Consider the following 26,554-nt stretch of genomic DNA (forward strand, 5'->3'; position numbering starts at 1 on the left):
GCCGGCCAGGAGGAAGAAGAAATGTGTTTTTAGCCATGAGCAGAGCGCTCATTTGGGGAACCAAAAAGCCCCCTGAACCTTAAGCAAATTATTGTCCCCATCGACTTGGGGCCCCCGACAAGCAGGGTGGGCTCCATGGGGTGGGACTCAGCAGCCCCAAGCTTGGTTTGGTGGCCATCGCTGCAGTCTTGAAATTCCTCATTGATGTTAAGGGGCCCCAAATTTTCATCTTGCATCTGGCCTTGCAAATGACGTGCAGTCCTGTTTGCAAAGGGCCTCACTCAGTTCCATCTGTCTCAGTTCCGTCTGCTGACAGGAGCTGACTTCTAGACTCCCTTTGGCAGGGGGCTTTGATGTGAAAGAGAGATGGGAGCCTTCACACGACCCCCTGCCACGGAGGGCACCAACCCAGACACCCCTCAGATATAGGTACTGCTTGGGAAAGAAACAGAGCCACCCACTCTGGAACCCCAGGACATTTGCACACCAGGTGAAAAGTCCAGCTGCCTGAAGGTGGTTCTCACACTGACAGGGGAAGGAGGGTAGGCAGAGAAGGATTAGGCAGCCTGCTTTGGGTGGCCGACTTTGAAAACCATCTGAGATGCAAGGGTTTAGGGGAGAACTGTATGGAAGGGGGCTGGGTTTTCTGCTCCCAACTTCAGAGATACAGCTTGAGGCTCAGTTCCTGATTTCCCAAGGTCCAGGGACGACTAGCTAGGACCCCACCCCTTTTCAGGAGGGAGCATGGATGAAGCTTCTAGGCCTGTGAAAAACTGGAGACACTGGAGCTGGGTGCATGGATTTCTGACTACAGTCTGAGCTCTGCCCAAAGGTGCTGGGTAACCTTGGACCACCACTTGGGCCTTTGGGCCTCAGTTTCTCCCAACAGGACAATGAAGAATCTGCTATGTGTCATCTCTAAGGTCCCACTCAACCTAACCTGAGACAATACCAAGTGTGGGAAGATCAGCCAAGAAGAAAAAAAGAAAAATCCAGTGAAAATATAGAACAATATTTCTTTCCTGAGGCTTCCTTTTATTTTTCTTTAAAAAAAAAAAAGTCTAATCATTAGTAACAGCTACATTTTCTATGGAAACAGCCTCCTCCTTAGCATATCAATGACTGAGGTCACAGGAGCTGTTTTTGAGCACACTCCTTGTAACTTTTCTGTTCTCTGGCTCCCCCAGCATCCGGCCCAGGAGGCATAAATCTGTGATAATTATATTTGTAAAAATCAGACTTTGGAGGACAGGCAAACAGATCTGCCTTAGTCAGCTGAAGTAGGGCAAGGGAGGGAGAGGAAGAAAGGATTTGGAAGAAAAGAACGCGATTCACAGCCTGGACTGTGGTCCCCTGGGAATGATTACTTGATTACTCCAGCTACTAAGCAAACAAGGCTCGGATGATTTTTAAGGGGAAAAAGTGCACATTTTGAAAGCACCATAAGTGCATTACTGGAGTTTAAATATTCTGAGTAGATCGTAGAGGTCAGCTGGTTCAGCTCTCGCACCATACTCCAATGCTAACTCCCACCACCAACTACAACGTTCCCCCCAACTGATTATCCTGCCTCTGTTTGAATGCCCCCATAACTGGGAGCTCACTACCTGTATGTCAACGGTTGTCTAGAAAAGCTGTTGATAGCATTAGGTTCTTCTGTTGAGTCAGAGTCTGGCTCCTCCAAGGGCTACCAAGCCCAGCGCTGTCTTTTGGAACCATGTAGGAAAACCCAGTCCATCTCCCCGCTGCTAGTCCTTCAGATATTTGAAGGCAGCTAGTCCCTTCTCCCAGTGATCTCCAGGCTTGTGGCTGCCTGCCCCGTCCTTGTTTGCAGATTCCTCCCCAGCCCTTTGGCCTTCTGGACCTTGCCTCTCGCTTGACACTCTGAGCCCAGCTGTGGGCCTGCCAGTACCAGTGGGGGCTGACTACGTTTCCCGTTGCCCCAACGCTCTAGATAAGCTTTCATTCAGCTGCTGAGTCACTTGGCTGATTCATAATAGAATTCATCATCTCTTTGGCAGATGCTGCTATTTAATCAATTTGCTCCCATCTTGGACTTGTGCAGTCGGTTTGGGGTTTGTAGCTTGATTTTTTTTTTTTTTTTCCCCTGGAGCAGGGGATTATCGGGGGAGGGGAGGCAGTAAAGAGTTTTACGTTTATAGATTTGTCTCTGTATGCTTTGCCCCATCATCTCTCCCCTGCTCTGCAATATCTTTGTGATGCATCCATATCACTGCCACACTGATCAGCTAGTGCCACAAGCTAGTGACAGCTTGGCCACCGCCAGTATAACTCGAACAAGCGAGAAATGGACAAGAACGGTAAGTACCCTGGGGCCTGTTATTAACAATTCCTCTCCAGGCTCGAATTATTAAATGAGTATATCTAGTTAATTACAGACCTATGAAAAAAATCATGCATAATAAAATTATATACAGTAAACTCGGCCAACAGCTGATGCAGAGTATCCTGAGTGCTTTTTCAGGGTCTCCCTAAAGTACAGAAAGTTTCACTCCATCGGTTGCATTTCCTTATCTTCCCATCTAGGGAATATCTTTTTGGGAAAAGGTATGAAACTAGCCTTTCCCAAGTTGCTTATCATAGGAGTAGACAAATATTACTTATACTATCTTCACTGTTACACTTGTTATTGACTGACTATATCGTCTAGATTTCACTCCAGAGTTGGTCAATTCTATTTATTTATTTATTTGTTTGTTTATTTATTTATTATTTTAATGTTTATTTTTGAAAGAGAGAGAGACAGAGTGTGTGTGCGTGTGTGTGTGAGCAGGGGAGGGGCAGAGAGAGAAGGAGACACAGAACCTAAAGCAGGCTCCAGGCTCCAAGCCATCAGCACAGAGCCCGACGCGGGGCTTGAACTCACAAACCGTGAGATCATGACCTGAGCTGAAGTCGGACGCTTAACCAACTGAGCCACCCAGGCACCCCTCTGTCCTCCATCTTATTTCTAAGGTGCTATATGTTAAACCCCCCCTCCTCTACAAGACAGCCCTTCAAACATTGGAAAACAGTGGTTCTATCTCAACTTAGGTGTGTTTCCTTATATGGGTCCTTCACTCCCTTCTAATAGAGTGAGGTCCCCAGATACCTCGCTCTGCTCCTTCCTGCCTTGAGGGTGCTCCGTTTTGTCACTGTTCCTCTGGTGTGGCTTTAGGAGCAAACACAAGACCCAGCTTCAGGTGGCCAGGCAGGAGGTTAGTCAGACACTTACAACCTATGATTTGATACTGAGGTCCCTGTGGCCCCAAGCCACCCTCTGCTTCCTTTTATATTATGTCGTAACACATTGTGCTTCTCAAATTGGTTTACATTGTCCCCTGGGGCAGGCTGTGGGGTGAGGAAAGTACACAAGGACACAGAAGCATCTGACTACACTTTCACTCGGATTTAGGGCAAAAAGTTAATATTTAATGAGTAATCAATCTTCCTTCCTTTTCTCCCTTCCTTTCTTCTTTTCTTTCTGTCTTTATTCATTTTTGCTTAAATCTCATGCTTTGAAAGTAATGCATGTCTATTTATACATAAATTTATTTTTAGAATGTATAAATGTATATTTAGAAGTGTAATATAGATACATCATATATTACATATCTAAACAAATAAGGGATTTTGCCTGTTTCTTTTCTTTTTAAAAATAAGTATATAAAATCATATTATACATATTGCTTGTTTTTTTCCACATAATAAAACATTACGGATATCCCTCCAGGTCAATACACAGATAGATTTAAACCATGCTTTTCTGTAGCTACATATTTTATTCAGTCATTCCCATTTTTTCTGTCGCTATAAATGGTGCCACATTAAATGGCTTTTCACATGTATTCTAATATGTTGGTGCCTTTTCTGGTATAAGGGAGATTCTCAAAGTGGAATTGATGGATAAAAGGGAACATGTAGGATAAAAGAGAATTGTAGTCTTCATGTTAATCTATATTGCCTGATGGTTTTCCCAAAAGGTAGTGGTAACTCCCACTCTCTCTGAGAATGTACATTTCCTAGGTGATCATCAGACTGGATGCTGCTGGTCTTTTGCATTTTTGCCCGTCTGGTGAGTGAAAATGGCATCTTTACACCTTAATCCCTTCATCTATTATTATTTTCAACTCATCATTTATTTATTTTATTTATTTAAAAAGAATTTTTTTTTTTTTACATTTACTTATTTTTGAGAGACAGAGACAGAGCACAAGTCGGGGAGGGGCAGGGAGAGAAGACACAGAATCCGAAGCAGGCTCCAGGCTCTGAGCTGTCAGCACAGAGCCCTACTTGGGCCTCGAACTCACAAACTGTGAGATCATGACCTGAGCCGAAGTCGGACGCTTAACTGACTGAGCCACCCAGGCGCCCCTGACTCATCATTTTTTAAAGATATTATTTTTAAGTAATCTCTATACCCAATGTGGGGCTCCAGCCCACAACCCTGAGCCAGCCAGGTGCCCCTCAACTAATCTTTTTTTTTTTTAATTTTTTTTTCAACGTTTTTTATTTATTTTTGGGACAGAGAGAGACAGAACATGAACGGGGGAGAGGCAGAGAGAGAGGGAGACACAGAATCGGAAACAGGCTCCAGGCTCCGAGCCATCAGCCCAGAGTCTGATGCGGGGCTCGAACTCCCGGACCGCGAGATCGTGACCTGGCTGAAGTCGGACGCTTAACCGACTGCGCCATCCAGGCGCCCCTCAACTAATCATTTTTAAAGGAAGTTTCTTCTTCTGTGATTTGCCTATTCACATTGTTTGCTCATTTTATTGGACTTTGATCCCTTTTTCTTATCAATTTATAGGAGCACTTTAAATAAATAAATTTTATGTGTGTGTTGCAAAGTCTTTACCAAGTTATTTTGTGTCTTTTCCCTTTGATTATGGAGGCTTTAAAATTTTTTATATGGTGAAATTTGGTTTTTCCCTTTACAGTTTCTAGGTCTCCTGTCTTGTTTAAGAATGTCTCACTAAAATATAGACAGTTATTCTCCTAATTTTCTTCTAGTTTCCTGTTGTGTCAATGTTTGTATTTAGATATTTCATCCAAATGGAACGTGGGTGTTTGTGGTGTGTGTGGTGTGGTGTGTGTGTGTGTGTGTGTGTGTGTGTGTGTGGAGGAGGGAGGTGAGGCAAGGATCTAACTTCATTTTCTTCCAGATGTGCGGCCAATTACGTCAACATGATTTATCAAATAAACTACCCGATTTGTGCTGAGTTGAAATGCCATCTGTGTACAAAATGCCATTTGTCATCTGTGAACTTTCCCAAAATAAATTTGGATCTATCTTAGGACTTTCTAGTTTATTCCTCTGATTTATTTTTTTATTCATGTATAACATATTGTTTTCATTACATAGTCTTAAAACAATAACTGATATTGAAAAGATCACCTCCCTCACTGTTCCTTTACCAATTTTGTTGGCTATTCTCGGATGTTAAGTCTTCTGTATGAACTTTAATTTTGTGCAGTTTGGGGAAAAAATGGTAATTGTAATGACAGTTGCATGAAAGGTACATACTGGTTTTAGAAAAATTCACATTTTTGTATTCATTCTTCCAGGGCAGAAACATAACATGTCTAGAAGTAGTTTAAACTATTATTTTTGTTTCTAAATAAATTTTGCCTTTATCAAAGTGAGATAGGTATATAATTTGAAAATACCAAGTAGTAGAAAAAGTACCAATGCAACAGCCCTCTGGCACATTCCCCACCATTCCTCAACGCCAGGCTGCCTCCACACCCACCCCCAACCCAGAAAAACATTACTTCTATATAAAAACAAATATGGTTTTGTTGTGATATGGCACGCAACTTTTATGTTGTTTTTAAAATTTGTATTTATTTATTTGTTTTGAGAGAGAGCACACAAGCGGGGGAGGGGCAGAGAGAGAGGGAGAGAGAGAGAATCCCAAGCAGGCTCCATGCTGCCTGTGCAGAGCCCCACGCAGAGCTCGATCTCACAAACCACAAGATCATGACCTCAGTGGAAATCAAGAGTCCGACGCTTAATCGATGGAGCCACCCAAGGGTCCCTACATCGTGTTTTTTTGTTTTTGTTTTTTTTTAATAAGAGGAAAAGTTTCAAAGGTATTTTTGCTACTTCTGTCATTACGGCAGTGGGAAAGTGAGAGAAATCTTGACTAAACATAGCATACTGAAATGTATCAGATTAGAGTTCAAATGTTTCCCCACTTCCATTCAGCTTTGCGCTCCCATTCTCTAAGACATGGCCTAGCATGCAGTAGGTACTTAATAAATGTGTGTTGGGGCGCCTGGGTGGCTCAGTTAAGCGTCTGACTTGGGCTCAGGTCATGATCTTGAGGTTTGTGGGTTCGAGCCCCGTGTCGGGCTCTGTGCTGACATCTCAGAGCCTGGAGCCTGCTTGGGATTCTGCGTCTCTCTCTCTCTCTCTGCCCCTCCCCTGCTCATGCTCTGTCTCTCAATAATAAATAAACGTTAAAAACATTTTTTTAATAAAAATAAATAAATATGTGTTAAATGATCTGAATCCATTTTTCAATGAGTGCAGTCTAAGATCCCAGGTTTATTTTAGTAGTCTTCTCCTATTTGTGATTCCTGTCAACACTGTAACATCCACAAGGTTAGGGAACATATCCCCAGCACTAGCACAACTCCTGGCTCTGTGTTTGTATAATAAATGAACAAAAGCCATGCACGGCCACATATCAACTACATCGTTTTCTCTGAATTCATCCTTTGTTAGAGCAACTGATGGTGGATCTCAATGTAGGGGTTTCAGTTTATTTCCCCTGAATGTTCTTTTAGACACCTGTCAAGATGGTTCTGAATTTTGTTCTCCCAGTTTTGAATGAGAAACAAAGAAATAAGCATGCTTCCTGGGTCTCCTCCATCCAGAATGTGGATAGGAACGTCCATTAGGACCCTTCTTAGCACATTAAAAACTCAGTCTCTTGAAGGCCCGCTATAAAGAAATTCCTATGTACCAAATCCTTTGGGAAATACCTTCTTGAAAAGCATCTCTGTCCCTCCAGCTCTGATTATTTCCATTTTCACATGTATGATTCTTTGGACGCCTGGGTGGCTCAGTCAGTTGAGTGTCTGACTTCAGCTCAGGTCATGATCTCACGGTTCATGGGTTCGAGCCCCACATTGGGCCCTGCACTGACAGCTCAGAGCCTGGAGTCTGCTTCAGATTCTGTGTCTCCCTCTCTGTCTGCCCCTCCCCCCTCTCATGCTCTGTCTCTCTCTGTCTCTCAAGAATAAATAATAAACATTTAAAAAAATTTAATATTTATGATTCTTTCCCCCCCCCTGGATACACAGGCTTTTCCGGTCCTCTTTGCACCAATGCAAATTATTGCAGGGATCCCTTTCCATTATCCAGTGGATGGTTTGACTAAAAGATGCTTCTCCTTCCTACACAGCATCAAGGCTCCTTCTTTGCTCATCTATATCCAGCCCCAAATGAAGTCAGCCACTTTCTTCCTGAGTTTATAATTGATTTGGATGAAAAACCTAAGTACTTTGTCTTTGCTAATACCTTATTATGTTAATTTGAAAGATTTGTTCAAGCTCTGATGCATCTTTGTAATTAAACTGTTTCAGGGGCGCCTGGCTGGCTTATTTGGTAGAGCATGTGACTCTTGATCTCAGGGTTGTATGTTCAAGCCCTATGTTGGGTGTAAAGATTACTTAAAAAATTAAAATCTTTAGGGTGACTGGGTGGCTCAGTCAGTTGGGCATCTGACTCTTGATTTCAGCTCATCATCTTTTTTTTTTTAATTTTTTTAAATTTATTTTTGAGAGAGAGAGAGACAGAGAGACAGAGAGCAAGAGAGAGAAGGAGACACAGACTCTGAAGCAGGCTCCGGGCTCTGAGCTGTCAGCACAGAGCCCAATGTGGGACTGGAACCCATGAACCATGAGATCATGACCTGAGCCGAAATCGGACACTTAACTAACTGAGCCACCCAGGTATATCACCAGCTCAGGTCATGATCTCATAGTCTGTGGGATCTAGCCCTGTGTTGGGCTCCATGCTGAGCATACAGCCTGCTTAGGATGCTCTCTCTCCCCACCTCTCTCTGCCTCTCCCCCACTTGCACTCAATCTTTTTCTCTCCAAACAAATAAACTTAAAAAACGTACAATCTTTTAAAAAAACATCAAAATAAACTAATTTCTTCAGAACTTCACCCTTACAGAGTTCATAAAATAAGGTATTAGTATGATAATGTGAAGCCCCTTTAAGAATTTCTCAGGCCAGAAGAATTCATATAATATATCATCACCTGCTAGTAAAGAGTGGTATTACAGGGCACCCCTTGGCCCCCATGTACATTCTCAAAAGTTCTAGTATTGATAAATGTAATGTAAGGCAAGAATCCACAGACATGGGAGGAAACTTAGGTGAATTTCTGGGAGGAAACAATAAAAGATAGGAAACTTAAGAATTGTGAAAATATCAGATAGTCCAGAGTATGGGCCAAAGAAGGCCAATTTAACACTTCTTGGGACAAATGTCTTCAACTGAGAATGTTGATGGCCCCCTCCCCCCCCACCGCCGCCCACCCCAGGAAATTCTATTTCTTATTTTAAATGGAATCCAACAGAAAAATGGGATTTATATTTTCCTGTACGGCTGGGGCACTGCTCTGTTGGAACTGGCCCCGCGTGACCTTTCAAAAATATTTTACTCCTGTGCAGGCTGGGTGAGCATACCTGCCTTCTAAAGGTAGTTTATTCTTTGGCTTCCAATGAACGATGATTTGGGTGAAGCTCTGGCATGAACAAAGTGACAACCCTGCATGGAGTTTCAATCCACTGCATTAGAGAGCTTACTGGGGGAGTAAGGATGAAAATCTCGCCAAGTTCTGGGTTGGAGATGGGTTTGTTAGTGAACTGGAGGCCTCGCCAGCATCCGTGTTTCCCCCTCTCCTCACGGTAACCCCCCAAGGGATGTTTCCCAGCCCCTGCCTTTGCTTGAGGTCATGTGACTGAGTTCCGGCCAATGGAATATAGCTGATAGTGGTTGTGTGCCTCTCCTAGGCGTGTGCCAGGATTACCTCCAATCCACGATCCTCCCATCTCTCTCCCCCTTCTACATCAACCTTGGGGGCTACTTATTAAAGATGGCAGCCTCACAGGATGGAAGAAGCCCCCATCCCCGAGGCAACATTTGTAAGGGAGCCATCTAACCTGCAATGGATTGTGATCTACATGAGAGAGAAACTATTGCTGTGCCGTCATTCAAATCTTGCAGTTGTTAGAACTAGCATTGCTTGCTCTGACTACCGTAGAAGCTGCTATCTTGAAATGGGAGGCCACGGTAATACAAACATAAATATGTGGCCTGGCTTAGCAATTGGGTAGCAGGATGTGAGGAACTTGATATTAGAGGCCGAAAATACAAAAATCTTTGGGGCCTTATCTAATCCGTTGAAGACCTTAACAGGAAAACAAAACAAAACAACAACAACAACAACAACAAAGACTGACCTCCCCAGAGAAAGAGGGAATTCTGTCAGCAGACTGCCTTTGGACTTGAGCTGCAACATTAATTCTTCCCTGGGTCTCCAGCCTACCGGCTTATTGGTTCTGTTTCCTTGGAGAACTCTGACAAATACAGTGTTAGGTCTGCAAAAGTTTGAAGAGAAGGCAAGTTTTGAAAGAGTAATTATCTTGGCAACTAAGACGAAAGTAGCAATTTTAGCAAGCATTGTGAGTTACAGCTACATCCTGAGAAGGAAAAGTGGAAGCAAGGTCCTAATGCTTGCTTAGGAAGAACAGGCTGCGAGAAGAAAGGATCAAAAGCACAGAGGGAAGAATCGAACTTTGGGAGAAAGAGATGTTTTGTGCCTGAAGTAGAAGAGAGAAAGGATGGTCTGGGGGGGCTCCCTAGGAGGTTCTGTTCTGAGCAAATCATAGCACTGCTCACAAACTGAGGTGGGACTTTGTACCTTCATTAATACACGGAGAATTCCGTCACTAGTGTTTCTTTTTTCTTTTTTTTTTTTTTTTCCCCTCTAAATGACATCTGTTCTATAGCTACTTCCTTTGGCTTTCAGCAGAGTATGGCTTAAGTGCCACAGTCAAATGTCCTCACCCCCTCCCCAGCCCACACACAAGTTAAAAACAGTATTAAGCATTTCTCCCTATCCCATCCCGCCCCCCCCCCCCCCGCCCTTTGCTGTCTCTGCCTCTGTGCTGAAGTCCCAGCCTGAGCCCCATCCTGATAACACCCCCCCCCCCATTCTGGTCTGGGTGGAGATTTTGTTTCAGTTGACCCTGGGTCTATTCCTCTGGCTGTTGGTAGGAAATGCCTGAAATTGCAGCTGAAAGGCTTTCACCCAAAGGCTGGTGTGATCTCTTAGGAAATCCCTGTCTCCTCCTTTCTTGATCTGTGATCATCCTTTATTCTCATCATTCTGCCTTCCCTCTGAACTATTTTGGAGGTTTGACCCCTTGTGCCTGCCAACTCATCTCCAGCTCTTTCCTGCCACTCCACAGAGCTAGGTCCCCTCTCCCCTAGAGTCCTTTTGGAACTGGAGTTCACCCTCTGAACCTCTTCAGGGCTGGGGTCCAGCTCTGCTCACCCAGGGCCGATCTGCCACCAGACACGGACATATTTCATTTCTTTGCTGATTCATTTGCACATCATAGCAATACCACAGGGTATGTACATCCTCCAAATCCAAAAGGGCAGGGACAGGGGTTGGTGGGGGCACTCCCTCACATCAGGGATAGGCCCTTTTTGTCACCAAACATCTTGGATCAAGCCAATTGAGAAAGCATGGAGAAAACCAAAGGTCATTTGCTTGTTCTTTCTGTCAATAAATATTTGACAGATATTTCTGTCAATAATATTTCCGTCAATAAATATTGCCTTCTATGAGAGGCAGTGTGATGGACTGAAGCTATACACACAGGCACTGGATTTAGCCTGCCCGGGTTCGGCTTTCAAGATCTCCACTTACTAGCTACATGACAGGAAGCACATTATTAAATCTCTCCTTGCCTCAGTTAACCTCCGCTAAAAAACGAGGACAACAATTGTGCTTATCTCATAAGGCTGCTGCGAGGATTAAATAAATTAATACACAGGTAGCCTAGGTAAGGATCCCTTTGATGTGAATATCTCCCTGGTATTTACCAAGCAATTCTCCCGACCCAGGCTGCGACGCCAGCAGATGGGAGGTAGACTCGGAATCCAGGTTCAAGGAGGACATTGTGACTGCTGCCAGGGAGGCAACATCCTCTCTGAACCTCAGTCTCTGCGTCTGTAAGATGGGCAGCATGGGACCTGGCTCCCTCGCTGGAGGCTGTGGTGAGGTTGTCTTGAGACCATTGAGAGAACGTGCTTTACAAACTGAAACTTGCCTTGACCAGGTGGAGCAGATTAGAGATGGCTGATTGGCTTTCTGATCGGCTGGGATTGTGAATTGGCTTTCTGATTGGCTGGCCCCTCCTCAGCTTCTGGCTTAGAGGAAAGTTCTTGCGCTTTGGCCATACCTACTTTACTCCAAGGGCCAAGCCAGGGTGGGCATGGAAGTGTGGGGATGTGGGAAAAGGCCGGGCAGGGTTGCCCCCGCTCTGTGGTCCCCTCTCTCCCTGCACTGTCCTGTTATAACTTTCATCACACCTCAGCCCCCTCACTTGTCGAATTGTTGGCTTTGGTCACCAGATGCAACCTCTTGGGGCCAGGGCTGGTGTGAAGTATTCCGCACACTCCCACAGTTTGGGGCGGAACCTGGTGTGCGGTAGGTAGGGATCCATTCATGAAGAATGACAAGTGAGGATCCCAGGTGGGAGCCTAGGAGGAGAGTCACAACTCCCTGCTAGAGGTCAGTTCCCCTCCGATGGATGTCACTGTTTATACCAGAGGCCCCTCCACGAACAAAATCACAGAATTTGGGAGCGCCTGGGGCCCAGCTCCCTCCGGCAGAACACGGAGGTTTGGAGGCACCAAGTGGCTGCTGAGTCATTCGCCCACCGTGGCGGGGCTGGGGACCAACCTCGCGGGGTCTTCCTGGGACCGAGGGGCTGCGGGGGAGGGGGGCGGAATTTCAGTGCTAAGGCGGGGACAGTCCCAGGCAAACCGGGGCAGGAGGGGCTGGGGCAGCAACCCGGGGAGCCTGCCTTCTCCCAGTGCGTCTCCCCCTTAGACGGGCGAGAAGACCGCGCGGTCCAGGGCTGAACCCCGCTCCCGCACCCCAGCCCGGCCACGAGGCGGCCCCCGGGGCGGGCGGCGGCTCGGGAGGCGCCTCCCCCGGGCGCGGCGGCCGCAGGGCGGGCCCGGGGAGCCGGCGGGGCCCGGGGTCGGGGGGCCCCCGCGGCGGCACAAAGAGGCCCGCCGCGGCAGTTTTGAAAATACCGAGGAAGTGGATCTGGGCCGGGGCCCAGGGAGTGACGACGAGGGAGGGAGCGCGCGCCAGCGAGCAGGGGGGAGGCGGGAGGCGGGGAGCGCGGGGCGCGGGCCGGCCGCAGACCTCGCCGGCCTCCAGCGGGAAGCGCGCGGGCGGCGGCGGCGGCGGCGGCGGCGGCGGCGGGATGGGCGGCCCGACGCCCCCCGGCTGCGACCCCGCGGACCCTCCCCTCGGCGCGCCGCCTCCGCAGCCTGGCGCTCGAGCGGGCGGCGCGTAGGGCGGCGAGCGGGTGCCGGCCGAGGACCCGCCGGCTTCACCGCGCGCGCCAGTCCGCAGCTCGAGCCGCCGCCCCGGGGCGCTCCCGAGGCCCCTGCCGGAGGGATCATGAAAGGTAAGCCCCGAGCGCGCGAGGACGAGGCGAACCCCGGCGGGACCCCCCGCGCTCCCCTCCCCTCCCGGGCGCGGAGGGGAGGACTCTCGGGGTGGGGCGGGGGAGCCATGGGCTCTCCCTGCCCTTCTGATCCTCCTGCCTAAGGCACTGATATGGGGCACGCATGCAGCCCTGATTGTCTAGAGGAGGGGAGAGTTCACACAGTCACCTTCTTACTCCGCATCGCTCTATCCCTAAAAACAGTTTGAACTTCCAGAGAAGTTTCTGGTCCCTTTAACCGGTCAGCGCAGAAAGATGTCACCAGCCCAGCCTTCTGGGTGGTGTAAATCCCCAACCAGGGGACCCATCCTAGAGCTCCCGCAGCCCCCTACCTAGCTTGCCAGGTGCCAGGCCTAGGTACTGTCCTACAGGAACTTCAACCCCTTCCTCAGGAGAGACCTGTTTTGTCCAAGTCGCTCAGCCCAGGCCCTGCCCCACCCCAGCCTCTGAACCCTGGCTGACCAGCCCTCTGACCTCCCAGGGACAAAATATCTGGGAAAGGCCAGTGGTCCAGGCCTGAGCTCTCCCCGGGGGCACTGGGTTATCCCCACAGTGGCCCTTCCTTGCAGAGACAAGAACCAGACTCGGTCCCAGGTGCTCATACCTGGGCCTGGCTTTCTTGAGGCCCGGGAAAAAGCACACTTTGCCTTAACAGTCATTTTCAGGCTAAGGGCACAGCAGACTTTGGGATCATCTTATGGGACAGGCAACCTTTGGGGTTTTTAATGCTCTCTCCCATGCTTTCCAATAATCCTTCCACAGCACCTCGGGCAGGTGCCGGTGTTCCTGGTAGTGAGAACCTCATCACTCCTTTGACTTACCGAATGCTGGGGCTGACAAAGACCTTCGAGATCATCTATGTGTCTTTAAATATACTCCCAGGTGTTGTTGAAGTATCAGCTCTGTTTGTGTCTTTTACATATGAGGGTCTAAGGGTTCCTGTGGAGAAAGGGCCCCACAGACAAACCTCTCTGACTGAATGCAGCCTCCGTGTTGTATAGTTGAGGAAACTGAGGCCCAAACAGGTAGAAGCGGCTTCATGGGTGTGCAGACCTGTGCATCTTCACAGGTTCCTGCGCTCGGAAGGCTTCACACTGGGTTCAATGTCTTGAAAATGTTTAGTAACTTTTAAACAAGGGCCCCTAACACTTTACCGGCCTCTACGAATTATGTTGCTGGTCCTAGGGATAGGAGGAAGGAACTTGCTTAAGACTCACAGCGAGTCCGGGGAACTAGAACCCAGCGGCCTGACTTCCAGGCCAGAGCACTGGCCAACGCACCCCTGCCTCTCTGTCACTTCCTTCCCTCTGGCCTCCGGACCCTCTATCTGTGCTTGCTGACAGTCTCACCGTGTCTTGGGCTGTCTGGGATGAGGCAAGCAAGTTATAATCACCTCCAGGGAGTTCCCATGGCAGCAGAGAAGAGCCTCACCCACGAAGCTCCTGCCTTCAGCTACCACATCTGTGGAGACGTACTCACCCCGGTCAGCCGGCCTAGGGCAGGTCATTACCCAGAAGCCTTTGGAAGGGTCTTAGACCACATCTCACCACAGGCTTGGGGCCCATACTGCTCTGGGCCTTCATGACGATGGTGAGATGCTACACATACTGAGAGTGGTGTGGTTCCACCAACATCCCCGGCAAACACTGTAAGAGAAAACAGAGTGAGAGACAGCAGGGCAGGGCAGGAATCCCCTGGAGTGGAGGAGCCATCCGGCTCCCAGAGAGGAGGGAGTCGGGAGCACATAACCTGCCTTTCTGAAACTCAGCAAGGTAATTCCACTCCTCCGAATGGAAGAGGAAATGAGCTAGTGTGGATGAATATTTCGAGGAGGATCGACTACTGTGGCAGCAGGTCTCAGGGTCTTTGTGGCCTGCCGGCCGGAAGTCTACAGGCTCCCTCCTTGGGTTCCCAAAGTCTGCCCCTCTCACCTCTTCTTCCCTGTTCTCAACCAACAGCCTCACCACCACGTGGGGCCAAATTCCTGTTCACTGGGGCCTTTGGGGCCGCTCTCATGTATTTGTCCTCCAGTCTCCAGGAAACCTTACATGATCTCCCATAACATCCCAGGGGCATGGGCTGCCGGGCTGCGGGGGAAGACGAGGGTTGATTCCCAGGGCACCCTGCCCCCCCCCTGCCCCCTCCCCCCCCCCCCCCCCCCCCCCCCGCCCCACAAGTGTCTTCCCTCATTCTCCCCAGGAGCTAGGAAGACCTGCCACCTCTACCTGAGATGGAAAAGGCAGGGCAGACAGCAAATATTTGGCCTTTGGATCCGTGGCGTGTGAAGAACCAGGGTTTTTTTCACCCACATGGAAAAAGTAAAATGCCCAGCAAAGCAGGGTAGCCCTTCCAGACTGGCCCTTCCCCAAGGGGAACTGGCTTCACACGCTCCTCCAAAGGCCCCACCAATCTGAGAATTACATCTGTTGGCCAAGATTCATCATCTCCCCTCAAAGCAAAACATGGTGATGTTATGCTTTGTGGGGGAGAGGGGTGTTGGTGGGGACGGTACGTAAACCAGAAAACACATTTGCTGAGGAGTACGGCCCCCGGTGGCCAGGCGCCAGGGCCTGCTCCTGCCAGCCAGGCTGTTTCCACCCCGAGGCTCCTCCTGCCTGCCTGCCTGCCTGCCTCTGGCTGGGCCTCCCAGGCGACCACATCTTCTGATGCAAGCTGGTACCTGGCCCCAGGTGCGGCCCCTTCTCACACCTGGGGGCCACACAGCCGGCCCCAGGCCCTTGGTGACTGGCCCATCTTGGAGCATCCCACTGGCCTGTCTGAGCCATTAATAGACACCTGTGGGATTGTTTCCACACCTGTGGCGAGAGGGTCCGGTCGTGGGAGCTCTCCCAGCTATCCAAGTGATTTGAGAGTCAAAGATAGGGGCTTGTGGGGCGCCTGGGTGGCTCAGTCGGTTAAGCGTCCGACTTCAGCCAGGTCACGATCTCGCGGTCCGTGAGTTCGAGCCCCGCGTCGGGCTCTGGGTTGATGGCTCAGAGCCTGGAGCCTGTCTCCGATTCTGTGTCTCCCTCTCTCTCTGCCCCTCCCCCATTCATGCTCTGTCTCTCTCTGTCCCAAAAATAAATAAATGTTGAAAAAAAAATTAAAAAAAAAAAAAGATAGGGGCTTGAGTCCTAGCCCCACGTGAGGCTCTGGTCAAAGCGTTTCTGTCTCTGGGCCTCGTTTTCCTCCTGGGTGATCCCTAAGGCCCGTCCTGCTCTGATGCACTGTGGCTCAGCCCAGGACCTCCGGCCCTGAGTACCACTTGGGGAGCGGAAGTGACTCGGTGGAGGGATGGTTGGAAGCAGGCCCACCGCACGGGTGAGTCTTTGCCCCTGGGAGACTTGTCCTCAGCTGCCACAGACAGGGCAGAGCCACACCCCGCTGTTTCCCAAGCGTGGGAGGGATGGCCCCTCGCCACAGAATCAGAGACCAGTGCCCACGCTCTGTGGAGAAAGGGTGGAGAGGGAGAGAAAGGGCTTCAGAATATAGCAGTGTGACCCCAGGAAAATCCATCCCCCACAGCTTGGCGGAGGGGATCATGAGCGGGCAGACTGGGTCCCCTTGGAAAGCCTGACCTCCATCCCCAGACATTGGGTGCTGAAAGGAGCCTGAGACTAGAAGAAAAGGAGCTGACGTGGCAGAGGTGCAGCGAGCCACTAAACGGCCTGATGTGGGGGGGCCCGGGAGCTTAGATGATGGAGGTCAGCTCCAAACCCTCACCCCCCCCCCCCCCCGCTACTCACCTTGCCATCCAGCTGGGGTAATTTTAATAGCTGAAGACTCACATCGCAAAGCCAGTTTGCGAGGAAAAAGAATTCTGCTTCTCAGCAGATGTTGGTGGAGAGCTTAGCCGTTTCCACGAAAGGCAGGCCGCCGTGCTGGGCGTTAGGACTGGCAGGTTCTGGCGTGAGGGACTGTGCCACTATACTTATAGATATGCTGCCCCTGTCGGATTATGTTTAACTTAGCAGGTGTGTGTGTGTGTGTGTGTGTGTGTGTGTGTGTGTGTGTGTGTGTTGTGAGCACTGAAGCCAGAGGTTAGACCTAGTCCTGTCACCCGTCAGCTTTATAACCACATGGCCATGGTGAAGTCATTGCTACTCTCTGGCCCCCCTCGTCTGCAAGTAGACTGCATCGTCTTTAATGTTCTTTCCCCCTCTAACATTCTACTCTTTTGTTTTTCCTTCTGAGAGGGCTTATTGATTCAGTTATTTAATTTGAGTGCAGCTGACACACCCCATTACATTAGTTTCAGGTGTGCACCATACTGACTGCACAAGTTTAGACATTACGCCGTGCTCCCCACAAGTGTAGCTGCCATCGGTCACCCTGCGGCACTGTTACAGTATCGTTGACTGCGTGCCCTACGTGGAGCCTTTTCTTCCCCTGATTCATTCACTCCATAACCGAAAGCCTCTATCTCCCGCTCCCCTTCCCCCATTCTGCCCACCCTCCCACCTCCCTTCTGGCAACCATCTGTTTGTCCTCTGTATTTATAGATCTGATTCTGCTTTCTGTTTATTCATTGGTTGTGTTTTTGGATTCCACATATGAGCGAAATCATGTGGTATTTGTCTCTCAGTCTGACTTACTTCACTTGGCATAATACCCTCTAGGTCCATCCATGTGGTTGCAAATGGCACAATCTCCTCCTCTTTGTGACTGTGTAGTATTCCACGGTATATAGAGGGTACATATATTTATATCTCTCCATCTGTCTATTGATCCATGTCTATTTTTCTCTCAGAATAAGACTGTAGAGCCCACAGGATAGTATTAGGATGTGAGTGTCATGAATATGGCGATCCTGGCTGCCTTTTTCTTGCCTCACTCTCTCATGGTGCCTGGCACTTAGGAGGTGTCCACTGCATTTGCTAGTGGATACGTTTGGGTCCCCTACTGGGCTGAAATCCTTCAAGGCAACAGCAACACCGTGCTCTCTATCCCCAGAATCTAAGGTAGGTATCCCATAAAGACTCATGCTTCTATTTAACATTCACTGTCCTAGCTCCAAACGCCAGGGCTTGTGTGTATATTTATGTCTAAGGGTCAAGATAAATGCAAAGAAGAACTCACTGCCCTTTCGCTCAAGGAGCTTACCCTTTGCTAAGGTGCTTAAGATTTGTGCCCAAATCATTCAAAAGAGATTGAAAGTGTGCCATAAGACAGGTCCCGGGGAGGCCATTTGGGGTAGTTTTGGCTCTTTTCCTGTCTCCCTCTTAGCATAGCATCTGCTGTGGACTCTCTGGTTCTCACGGGGCACCCATTCTAGTACAGTCTTCCCTGGCCTTGTGGATTTGACATATGAGGACAGGCTGAGGATACCAGGTTTACGGCTCTGGGCGCCAGACTCATATTGCTGACTGTGTCGTGAACACCTCTAGAGGCCTGCGGACACCTTCAAGGCTCAGATGACATCCCTCACAGCCACCTGAACCTGAGCCTGTGGTTATTGGCTGTGGTTATTGGTTATTGGTTATTGGGATGTTGCACCACACTTTGGTGGCTTCTGCCCTCAGGCAGAGATGAGACGTACACACTTAAGAAGAAAACTGGAGGGGCGCCTGGGTGGTGCAGTCGGTTAAGCGTCCGACTTCAACCAGGTCACGATCTCACGGTCCGTGAGTTCGAGCCCCGCGTCAGGCTCTGGGCTGATGGCTCAGAGCCTGGAGCCTGTTTCTGATTCTGTGTCTCCCTCTCTCTCTGCCCCTCCCCCGTTCATGCTCTGTCTTTCTCTCTGTCCCAAAAAAAATAAATAAACGTTGAAAAAAAGAAAAAAAGAAGAAGAAAACTGGATAATGAAGGGAGACGAAGCAAACAGACAAATGCATGGTATATGTAGTAGGTTCAGTAGGAATCCCGGGGAGAAAGAGCAGTACAGGTTGGGGGGCAGTTTGGGGAGGCTTTGAGGAGGAATGAAAGGGTAGGCAAAACTTGGGTCAGGTCACTTAGGGGATAGTCATGAGAGGCAGGAAACAGCGTTGTGGAAAGCTGGGCTTTACGTCATTGGGTAAATGTGTTTAGGGGTGATGGGTAAAGTGATTTGCCTAGGGTTGAGAGCTGGGTCAGCGACTCAGGGAGCCACAAGGCCAAGAGGCGTCGAGCACCCTGCCAAGGACTTCCGGTTGTGTCTTGTTGATTTTGGAGAAGCCCTGGAAGGGTTTGTCAGGAGACGGCCTGGAGATGTGCTCTAATGACTTTAGCCCACGTTGGAAAATCTCTGCTTTTAGAGAATGGCGGCAGAGGGGGTAGGGGGGGAGAAAACGAGCCTGTGAGGGAGCCAGAGAGACATAGGCAGAGAACCGTGCCGGTAATGTCAGGGAAACTGAGAGGAGAAAGTTCCAAGAAGGAGGAAATGGTCAACAATGTTGACTGTTCCTCAACAGAGTTAATTGATCCGAGGAAGCCAGGCGGCACAGTCTGAGAGGGCAATGGCTAGATCTGAAGCAAAGGTACGGGGAGACCTCGCATTAGAGAAGTTCCAGAAAAAGGTAACTGAGTAGTGAACACAGGAAGCAGAGCCAGGCATGAAGGGGTTTTCCAGGTGGGGCTGGCCTGTGCTTATTTAAAGGGAGAGGGAGAGAAGACGGAGTTCTGGAAACGGGCACGTGGTGAGGAAGGAGGTAGCAGTGGGTAAGCTTTGCCTTCAAAAGAAGAAAGGCTCTCTTTTGGGGATGCAAGGGAAGGGAGAAATGACATGTACAGACACAGACTTGTTGCATTTAATCTTTTTATGTATAGTACATATGCATTATGAAACATTTTGAAAAATTCAGTAAAGGGGAAAAAACAGCACTTACTCCTACCCCTCAGAGATAATTGACAAGATTTGGATGAGCATTCTTCCAGAAATCTTTGTGTGAATATTGGCACACCGATTTTTTTCATATGGATAAGATTATACTTTCCATGTTATTCTCTATATGTATTTTTAAAATTCAATGAACTTAGATATCTTCCTTGGGGGAAAAATTTTTTTAAACTGTTTATTTCAGAGAGAGAGAGAGCAGGGGAGGGGCAGAAAGAGACAGTGAGACAGAGAATCCTAAGCAGGCTCCACGCTGTCAGCACAGAGCCCAACACAGGGCTCAATCCCACAAACCGTGCGATCATAACCTGAGCCAAAATTAAGAGTTGGACAGTCAACTGACTGAACGTTGAGACCCAGGTGTTCCAAGTCTGCATTATTTTTAAAATGGTTGCATAATATTCCATATATGACTTTACAATAATTTATTTAACTAATCCCTTATTGGTGGGCATTTGAGTTATTTACGTTCTTCCTGGGGTTTGTCACAACATACAATGATAATCTGCACACATTCATCTTTGCCCCACTGTATAAGCATCCCCTTAGGAAAAAATGCCTAGAAACGGGGTTGCTGAGTCAAAAGGCATGCTCATTTGAAGTTTGGAAATGGAGTGTGCCACACGACTCCTAAAGCATGAGTGGGCCCCTCAGCCCCACTGGGTTTGAGGTGTAACACGTGGAGGAAGTTTGGGGAAGGTGTAGACTTTTGATCTTTACAGAAAAGGAGGAAGTGAGTTCATCTTTGGAGAATAAGCGATCAGAGAAGAGAAGGAACAGTGAGCGAGGATCCAAGCGGGACTTGACGGAAGTCAAATCCACGCCATTCTCTGACGCGCTCCCACCGGGCTGGGGTTCCCCAGAGCAATGCAGAGGAAACAGGCTGAGGGGGTGAAGGGCACAAGGGCCAGGAGACAAAGCTAACGGCCCCAGCACGCTGAAGATTATCCCAGGGGGCTAGACTGAGAGCAGGGTGGAGTGAGAACTGAAAAGGCTTAGCGCAGTGGAGAGATTGAAGAGCAGTGGGAGAGGTCCTTGAGGTCCAGCAGATGGGACAGCAGTAAACTTTCTGTTCCAGAGGGCACGCCAGCTGAGCTGTGGCCGAGGCAGAGAAGAGACTCATAGATTCCAGGTCAGGGAGCTTGGAGGTCTAGGGAACCAATGGACTTTCAACAAATGTTGCTTCCATTAAAGTTGATGGCAGGAGACAGTCCAGAACATGAGACGCTCATGCTCTGTCTCTCTCTGTCTCTCAATAATAAATAAACGTTAAGAAAAAAAAAATTAAAAAAGAAAAGAACTACTTAAAAAAAGTTCTATGGTCAAATAAGTTTGAGAAACAAAATTAAACGCAGGTTGAAATGGGCTTTTTTTTTCTTTTGCTGCCTTGTCAAAATTTTCACTACATTAATGTGAGCTTCTACGATGGTAATAGAATATGCAGCACTTTCCAGACTTACTTGATCAAAGAGCTTTCTTTGTTTTGTTTTTCACAAAGAATATTTTGGGATTAGTGTTCCACAGGCCATATTTTGAAAAACGGATTTCTTGAAAGTTGGGGAGGGTCAGAGAGAGGGAGACACAGAATCTGAAACAGGCTCCAGGCTCTGAGCTGTCAGCACAGAGCCCGACGCGGGGCTCGAACTCACCGACCGAGAGATCGTGACCTGAGCCGAAGTCGGACGCTCAACCGACTGAGCCACCCAGGCGCCCCTCTCATTGGGTTTCCACAGCAGCTCTGTGAGAAGATGGCGTGCTCTCTAGTTTGCACGTGAAGTTGAGCGAAGGGAAGAGAGGCCCCATAAGAGAGAGAGCAGGGGCCTCAAGTGGTGAAACACAGGGAGAGTGAAGGGTTTGAAGATCCAGAAGTGACCACAGAGATCAAGCAACTGGTGATTCCCACCCCTCCCCCACCATTTGCACGGGGTTTCAGGGTTCAGGGGCAGCGGAGGGGTCCCTGTCTACACAGAGGAGGACCAGTGTGTATGTGATGGGGGAGTGTTGGGTCTGTTGCATGGAGTGACTAGAATAGGCAAGGTTCTTTTCTCACATGGAGGCCACGCTGCCCCTTGAAGGGGTTTCTAGAAATGGGGCGGGCATCTGGAGTTATCACAATGATCAGGGATTGCTGCTGGCATTTAGCGGGCTCGAATGCCAGAAGTCTGCACAGCGTGGGTAAGCCCTGTCTAACAGAATTGTGCCCCCCAGATGATGTTCCCCAGTTGGGAACACAGAGGGCAAGAAAGGCGAGGAAAGTCGTCGGGGATAAAGAAGGCTTAGGATAAAGGGTGAGTCTCCCCTCAGCCTCTGTGGTGACCCGGGAGCACAGCAGAAGGCAGGCTGAGGGCTGGCTCCGAGGACTGACACAGAGGTGGGCAGGAGGAGAGCAAAAACCCGTCCCAGAGCACCAAATGTAGATTTTAGGAATGAAGGCGCAGGGAGCAGGTGATCATCACAGGGAAGCAGATCGTGACAAGTTGATGAGCCGGAGAATCTGAAAGAGAAGGACGGGATTCATTAGAGCGGAGAGGGGCAGACGGATTCCCATCGGAATATAGCTGTATCCACACAGGAAGCCTGCGGGGAGGGGGTAATGGCAGGAGGATTCTAATGAAAACAGTTTTGCAACCATAATTATAGCATTCTGCAACCCTAAACTATAGCCATTCTGCAACTTTAAATATAGCATTGGCTCCTGAGAAGACTCTGAAATCTTTATTTTTACCGACCCAATTGGCCGTTTTTGAAAACCCACTCTGTGAACTCCATAGAAGATAATCATCAAAATATGTTCCTTGAAGTTCCCAAAGAAAGACCTTTTATTCAGTTCCTCGAATCTCTCCCCCTCGCTGACTCTGATGGAAGATTGCAGTCCCGGAAAGGCTACGGAGTGAATTAACTCCATATTTTTGGTCAACCAAAAGAAAGCCAGAGTCGGCGACCACAGTTGAGTTAGCAGTTGGTTCACAGGTCCAAGCTATTTTCCACCTCCAGGGAGAAGTGAACGGAGCTCAACCCCAACAGAGTCAGCAGTCCCGCCAAAAATGTGCCAAGGCATGAACCTTCAATCACACTTTCTACGTGGCTCTGTGAGAGCAGAGGCACAAAAAGAGGGGGTGGGGCGCCTGGGTGACTCAGTCGGTTAAGCGTCCGACTTCGGCTCAGGTCATGATCTCGTGGTTCGTGGGTTCGGGCCCCGCATCGGGCTCTGTGCTGACAGATCAGAGCCTGGAGCCTGCTTGGGATTCTGTGTCTCCCCCTCTCTCGGCCCCTCCTCTGCCCGCGCTGTCTCTCTCTCTCTCTCAAAAATAAATAAACACTAAAAAAAAAAAAAAAAAAAAAAAAAAAAAAGTAGTTTCTCTTGTGGCTGTCCTGACACTTGAGTTGGCCATTATGACCTCAGGTATAAGGGGAACAGAGGCTCTTTTCAAATCTTCAGTGGTTGCCACCACTTTATGGGTCCGAGCTTGCAACCCTGGCCTTCGAAGGCTGTCGGGTTGGTTGTTTGTTTTACTGCCTGCAATGTGTGTAGAAGTTGCTGGATGAGGAGTAGAGCCTGGCTCTACTGGCTGTGCCTTCGGTAGGTCATTCGTGGTGTCCGGCTTCTTCAACTCAGGGACCAGGATACGCAGCTCATGACAGCGATAATCCCTTGGGGCCTCTGGAACAGGGGAGGCAGAAACCGGCTCATAAAACCTTAGGGGTTTGCTGACTGGAGCAGCTTGCTGCTTATAGTCTAGTCCCAAAGGCTTACCGTCCAGGCATAATCATCTCTTCTCCCGTGTCCTTTCCCAAGCCCACCACCTCTTGTCACAATTTATGCTAGAGTCGGCAAAATGAGGAAAGGAAGGGAAAAAAGGAGAGAAGGCAACAGAGTCTACTTCTGCCTTTCTGGAACCTTAGCCCCCCTTCAGACACCCATGGCCTACAGCATTGCCTCTTCCTCAACCATCACAGACACCTAGCACCCATGATGTTTGACACTCGGCACTGCCTGGGTTTTCGGCATGCCAGGAGTCCTCAATTTCATGGATAACTTATGTATGACCCAGGGAAGAGCCGGGGCCTTGCTTTAGAGAGCCATAACATGCTGGTGCTATTCTAAAGTAATTAATTGGGACACCATTGGAAAATAATACTCCCCCCTTCCCACCAAAAAGAGGTCTTTTAGCTTTAGGAGAGGATTACCATGTCCCTTGTTCTGGTTGTGAGAAAGGGAGGGGAAGCAGACCCTACCTTCCACTATACCCACCCCCCCAAGTTCATTCCTTTTCCTTAAAAACGTTTTTTTTTTAATGTTTGTTTTTGAGGGAGACACAGAGAGAGAGACACAGAGTGTGAGTCGGGGGAGGGCCAGAGAGAGAAGGAGACAGAATCTGAAGCAGGCTTCAGGCTCTGAGCTGTTGGCACAGAACCCAACGGGGCGCTCGAACTCACAAACCGCTAGATCGTGACGTGAGCAGAAGTTGGACACTTAACCGACTGAGCCACCTGGGCACCCCCATTCCTTTTCAATTCAAACATTAGGCCCCTGTATGTGAATGCTAAGCCTCTGCTGCTTTAAGCCTTTGCATCCTCTATGCATTAGCACCCCCCAATACCCCCTAGCCGTGGAGAACTAAGAATACACAAAATTTAAACCATATTTGAAGTCATTCGTCTTTATTTTTTAATAAAAATGAGCTCTTAAATGAAACAGCAGATGTCAAGAATTAACTAAGGATGCAGGCTTTCTCAAAGGATCGGTAAACTCATTTTTTTGAACACCCACTCTGGGCTCAGCCCTGTGCAGACTGAGGCTGGAAAGAGGATTTCAGACCTGAAGGCGATGTAAACAGACATCAGGCCTGGATAGAAAAGACTCATCCCAGATCTGTGGCCAGTCCGAGCTGGGTATATGCGACCCTGCAAGCCCTCTGTGTGTGTGTTTGGATCTTCCTTCAGATCCCTGGACGTTCAGGAACCACGAACTAACTGGCAGGTCACTTGACCTCTCCGCACCTCTGTACCATGACAGGTGGGCTCTGTGATTTCTGAGTTCCTTCCCACTCCCTGTCTCTGAAAACACATTGGAAAGCCGGTGTGCCCAACGTTAAGATCGCCGCAGAAGCCGTAGGAATAGGCAGGCATGTGAGATGGAGAGGAGGAGGAAAATTATCTTCCTGTCTCTTGGCCCAGTGCAAGGAGGGAGTACGGACTCCTGTCTAATCAATCATCCTCTGATCAATCATAGCCTCTGTATCCTCAAGCCAGGCTCTCCTCCATTCTTCAAGTCTGTTTCTTCCTCTGTCCCCTGACCGGAACAATCTTGGTGTAATGTGACTATAATGAGCCTGTGCTTGCAGAGGGCTTGGCTTATAAAAGCCTCCCAAATGCTTTGGATTATGGTCTCATTAAAATGAACAAGGCTAAAGTGGAGAGTTGCTACAGCATTCCAGACATAGGTAAATTAGAGGTCCCCCGGGCCTGCGGCTCTGTGCTGGTGAGCAGGAAGTCCAAAGGATTAGAAAGAGGAGGAGACCCCCTTGGGGATCGGGGAGGGCGTGAGCTGCGGAGCTGAGATGTCAACAGAGGGAACAACGCCAGGCACTTGTGAACCCCTCATCTACAGAGAGCCAAGTTCGTGCTGGCAACTGTCATTTCCCTGCCCATGGGCTGCAAAGTACCGGAACGGGGTCTTTATTAATTCCCACTTGCTAACGATTGCCAATCTTGGGGGACCTCGGTGGGAGAGCAAAGTTATGACAAAGCTGTGTGCTTTTTGAGGGGGTGTTTGCTGAAGGTCAGTGTCAGCCTTGCTTGATTTAAGTTCTCCCAGATCCCTTGCAAAGGCTATAAACAGCGATGTGACGAAATTGGCCTCGGAGCCAGAACAGGGAGGAGGCCTAGTCACAAGGGAGGGCAGAGAAGCACCATCAAGGGGTGGAGAGAAATGAGAAACGGGCAGGAAGGCCTTGAAGGCATTTCTGCTCCAACGGATGGAAGGAATACCTCCCCTAGGGACCAAGGTGGCGGTAAATCCGGGTAAATCTGACAGCCCTCAGCGTGGTTCTGGCTGAGATCATCTGGGGCTGAGATGTTAGGGGGAGGTTTTGGTCAGATGGAGCATAGAGGGCACCAAGCGATCCTAGCCTGCCTCATCTGAAGCATAAATTTATGGGAAAGGGATGGTAATCGTGGTAACCCCCCCGGGCACAGTTACCCTCGTAAACTGGTGGCAGATTGATGGCAGCATGACAGCTGCCATCACAGTGACAACACAGGGCTGAAAAGATTGATTTCTTTTTAATTTTTTTTCTTTAACATTTTATTTATTTTTGAGATGGGGAGAGACAGAACATGAACAGGGGAGGGTCAGAGAGAGAGGGAGACACAGAATCCGAAACAGGCTTCAGGCTCTGAGCTGTCAGCACAGAGCCCGACGCGGGGCTGGAACTCAAGGACCGCGAGATCGTGACCTGAGCCGAAGTCGGCCGCTTAACCGACTGAGCCATCCAGGCTCCCCAGATTTCTTAGGCTATTTATGAGATGATCAGTGGTACCTGCCATATCAGCCCTCCTTCTTCATTGTACCCACTCCCCTCCAAGGCACACACACACACACACACACACACACTCGTGCACACGCCCATGAGAACACACTAGCTCTATCAGAGAGGCTACCTGGAGGCAGCTGTGGATAGGAAAACAACCAGGATTCAGGAGGCTTTGCCACTAGCTGGCTCGGTGACTTTAGCCAGGTGTTACGAGATAACCCCCTGGCCCCAACTCACTTTCCTCACCTGGAGAGTGAGGGGAATAACTTCTCACCCTGTTTCTCTCTCAGGCTAGTCATAAGGACCGAATGCAATAATGGATATGAGGTCTCCAGCCTCCCCCCAGCTTAGCTCAGAATCGTCGAGAGTGGGGTGCTCACCTGGGGCTCTCGACCAAGCTTCCAGGTAGTTACACACGCGAG

General features: G+C 49.1%; 1 protein-coding gene across 1 annotated transcript in view; it reads left to right on the top strand.

Moving 5' to 3' along the window:
- Positions 1-12,182: 12,182 nt before the first annotated feature.
- SCARA3 (scavenger receptor class A member 3) overlaps positions 12,183-26,554 on the top strand; it is a 51,877-nt gene continuing 37,505 nt past the window's right edge. The window contains exon 1 of the mRNA XM_011281541.3: positions 12,183-12,746. Within this exon, the coding sequence (XP_011279843.2) occupies positions 12,740-12,746 (7 nt within the window). The 5' untranslated portion in view covers positions 12,183-12,739. The remainder of the gene's footprint in view (positions 12,747-26,554) is intronic.

Source organism: Felis catus, chromosome B1 (assembly GCF_018350175.1).
Source record: "Felis catus isolate Fca126 chromosome B1, F.catus_Fca126_mat1.0, whole genome shotgun sequence".
Taxonomy (NCBI): Eukaryota; Metazoa; Chordata; class Mammalia; order Carnivora; family Felidae; genus Felis; species Felis catus.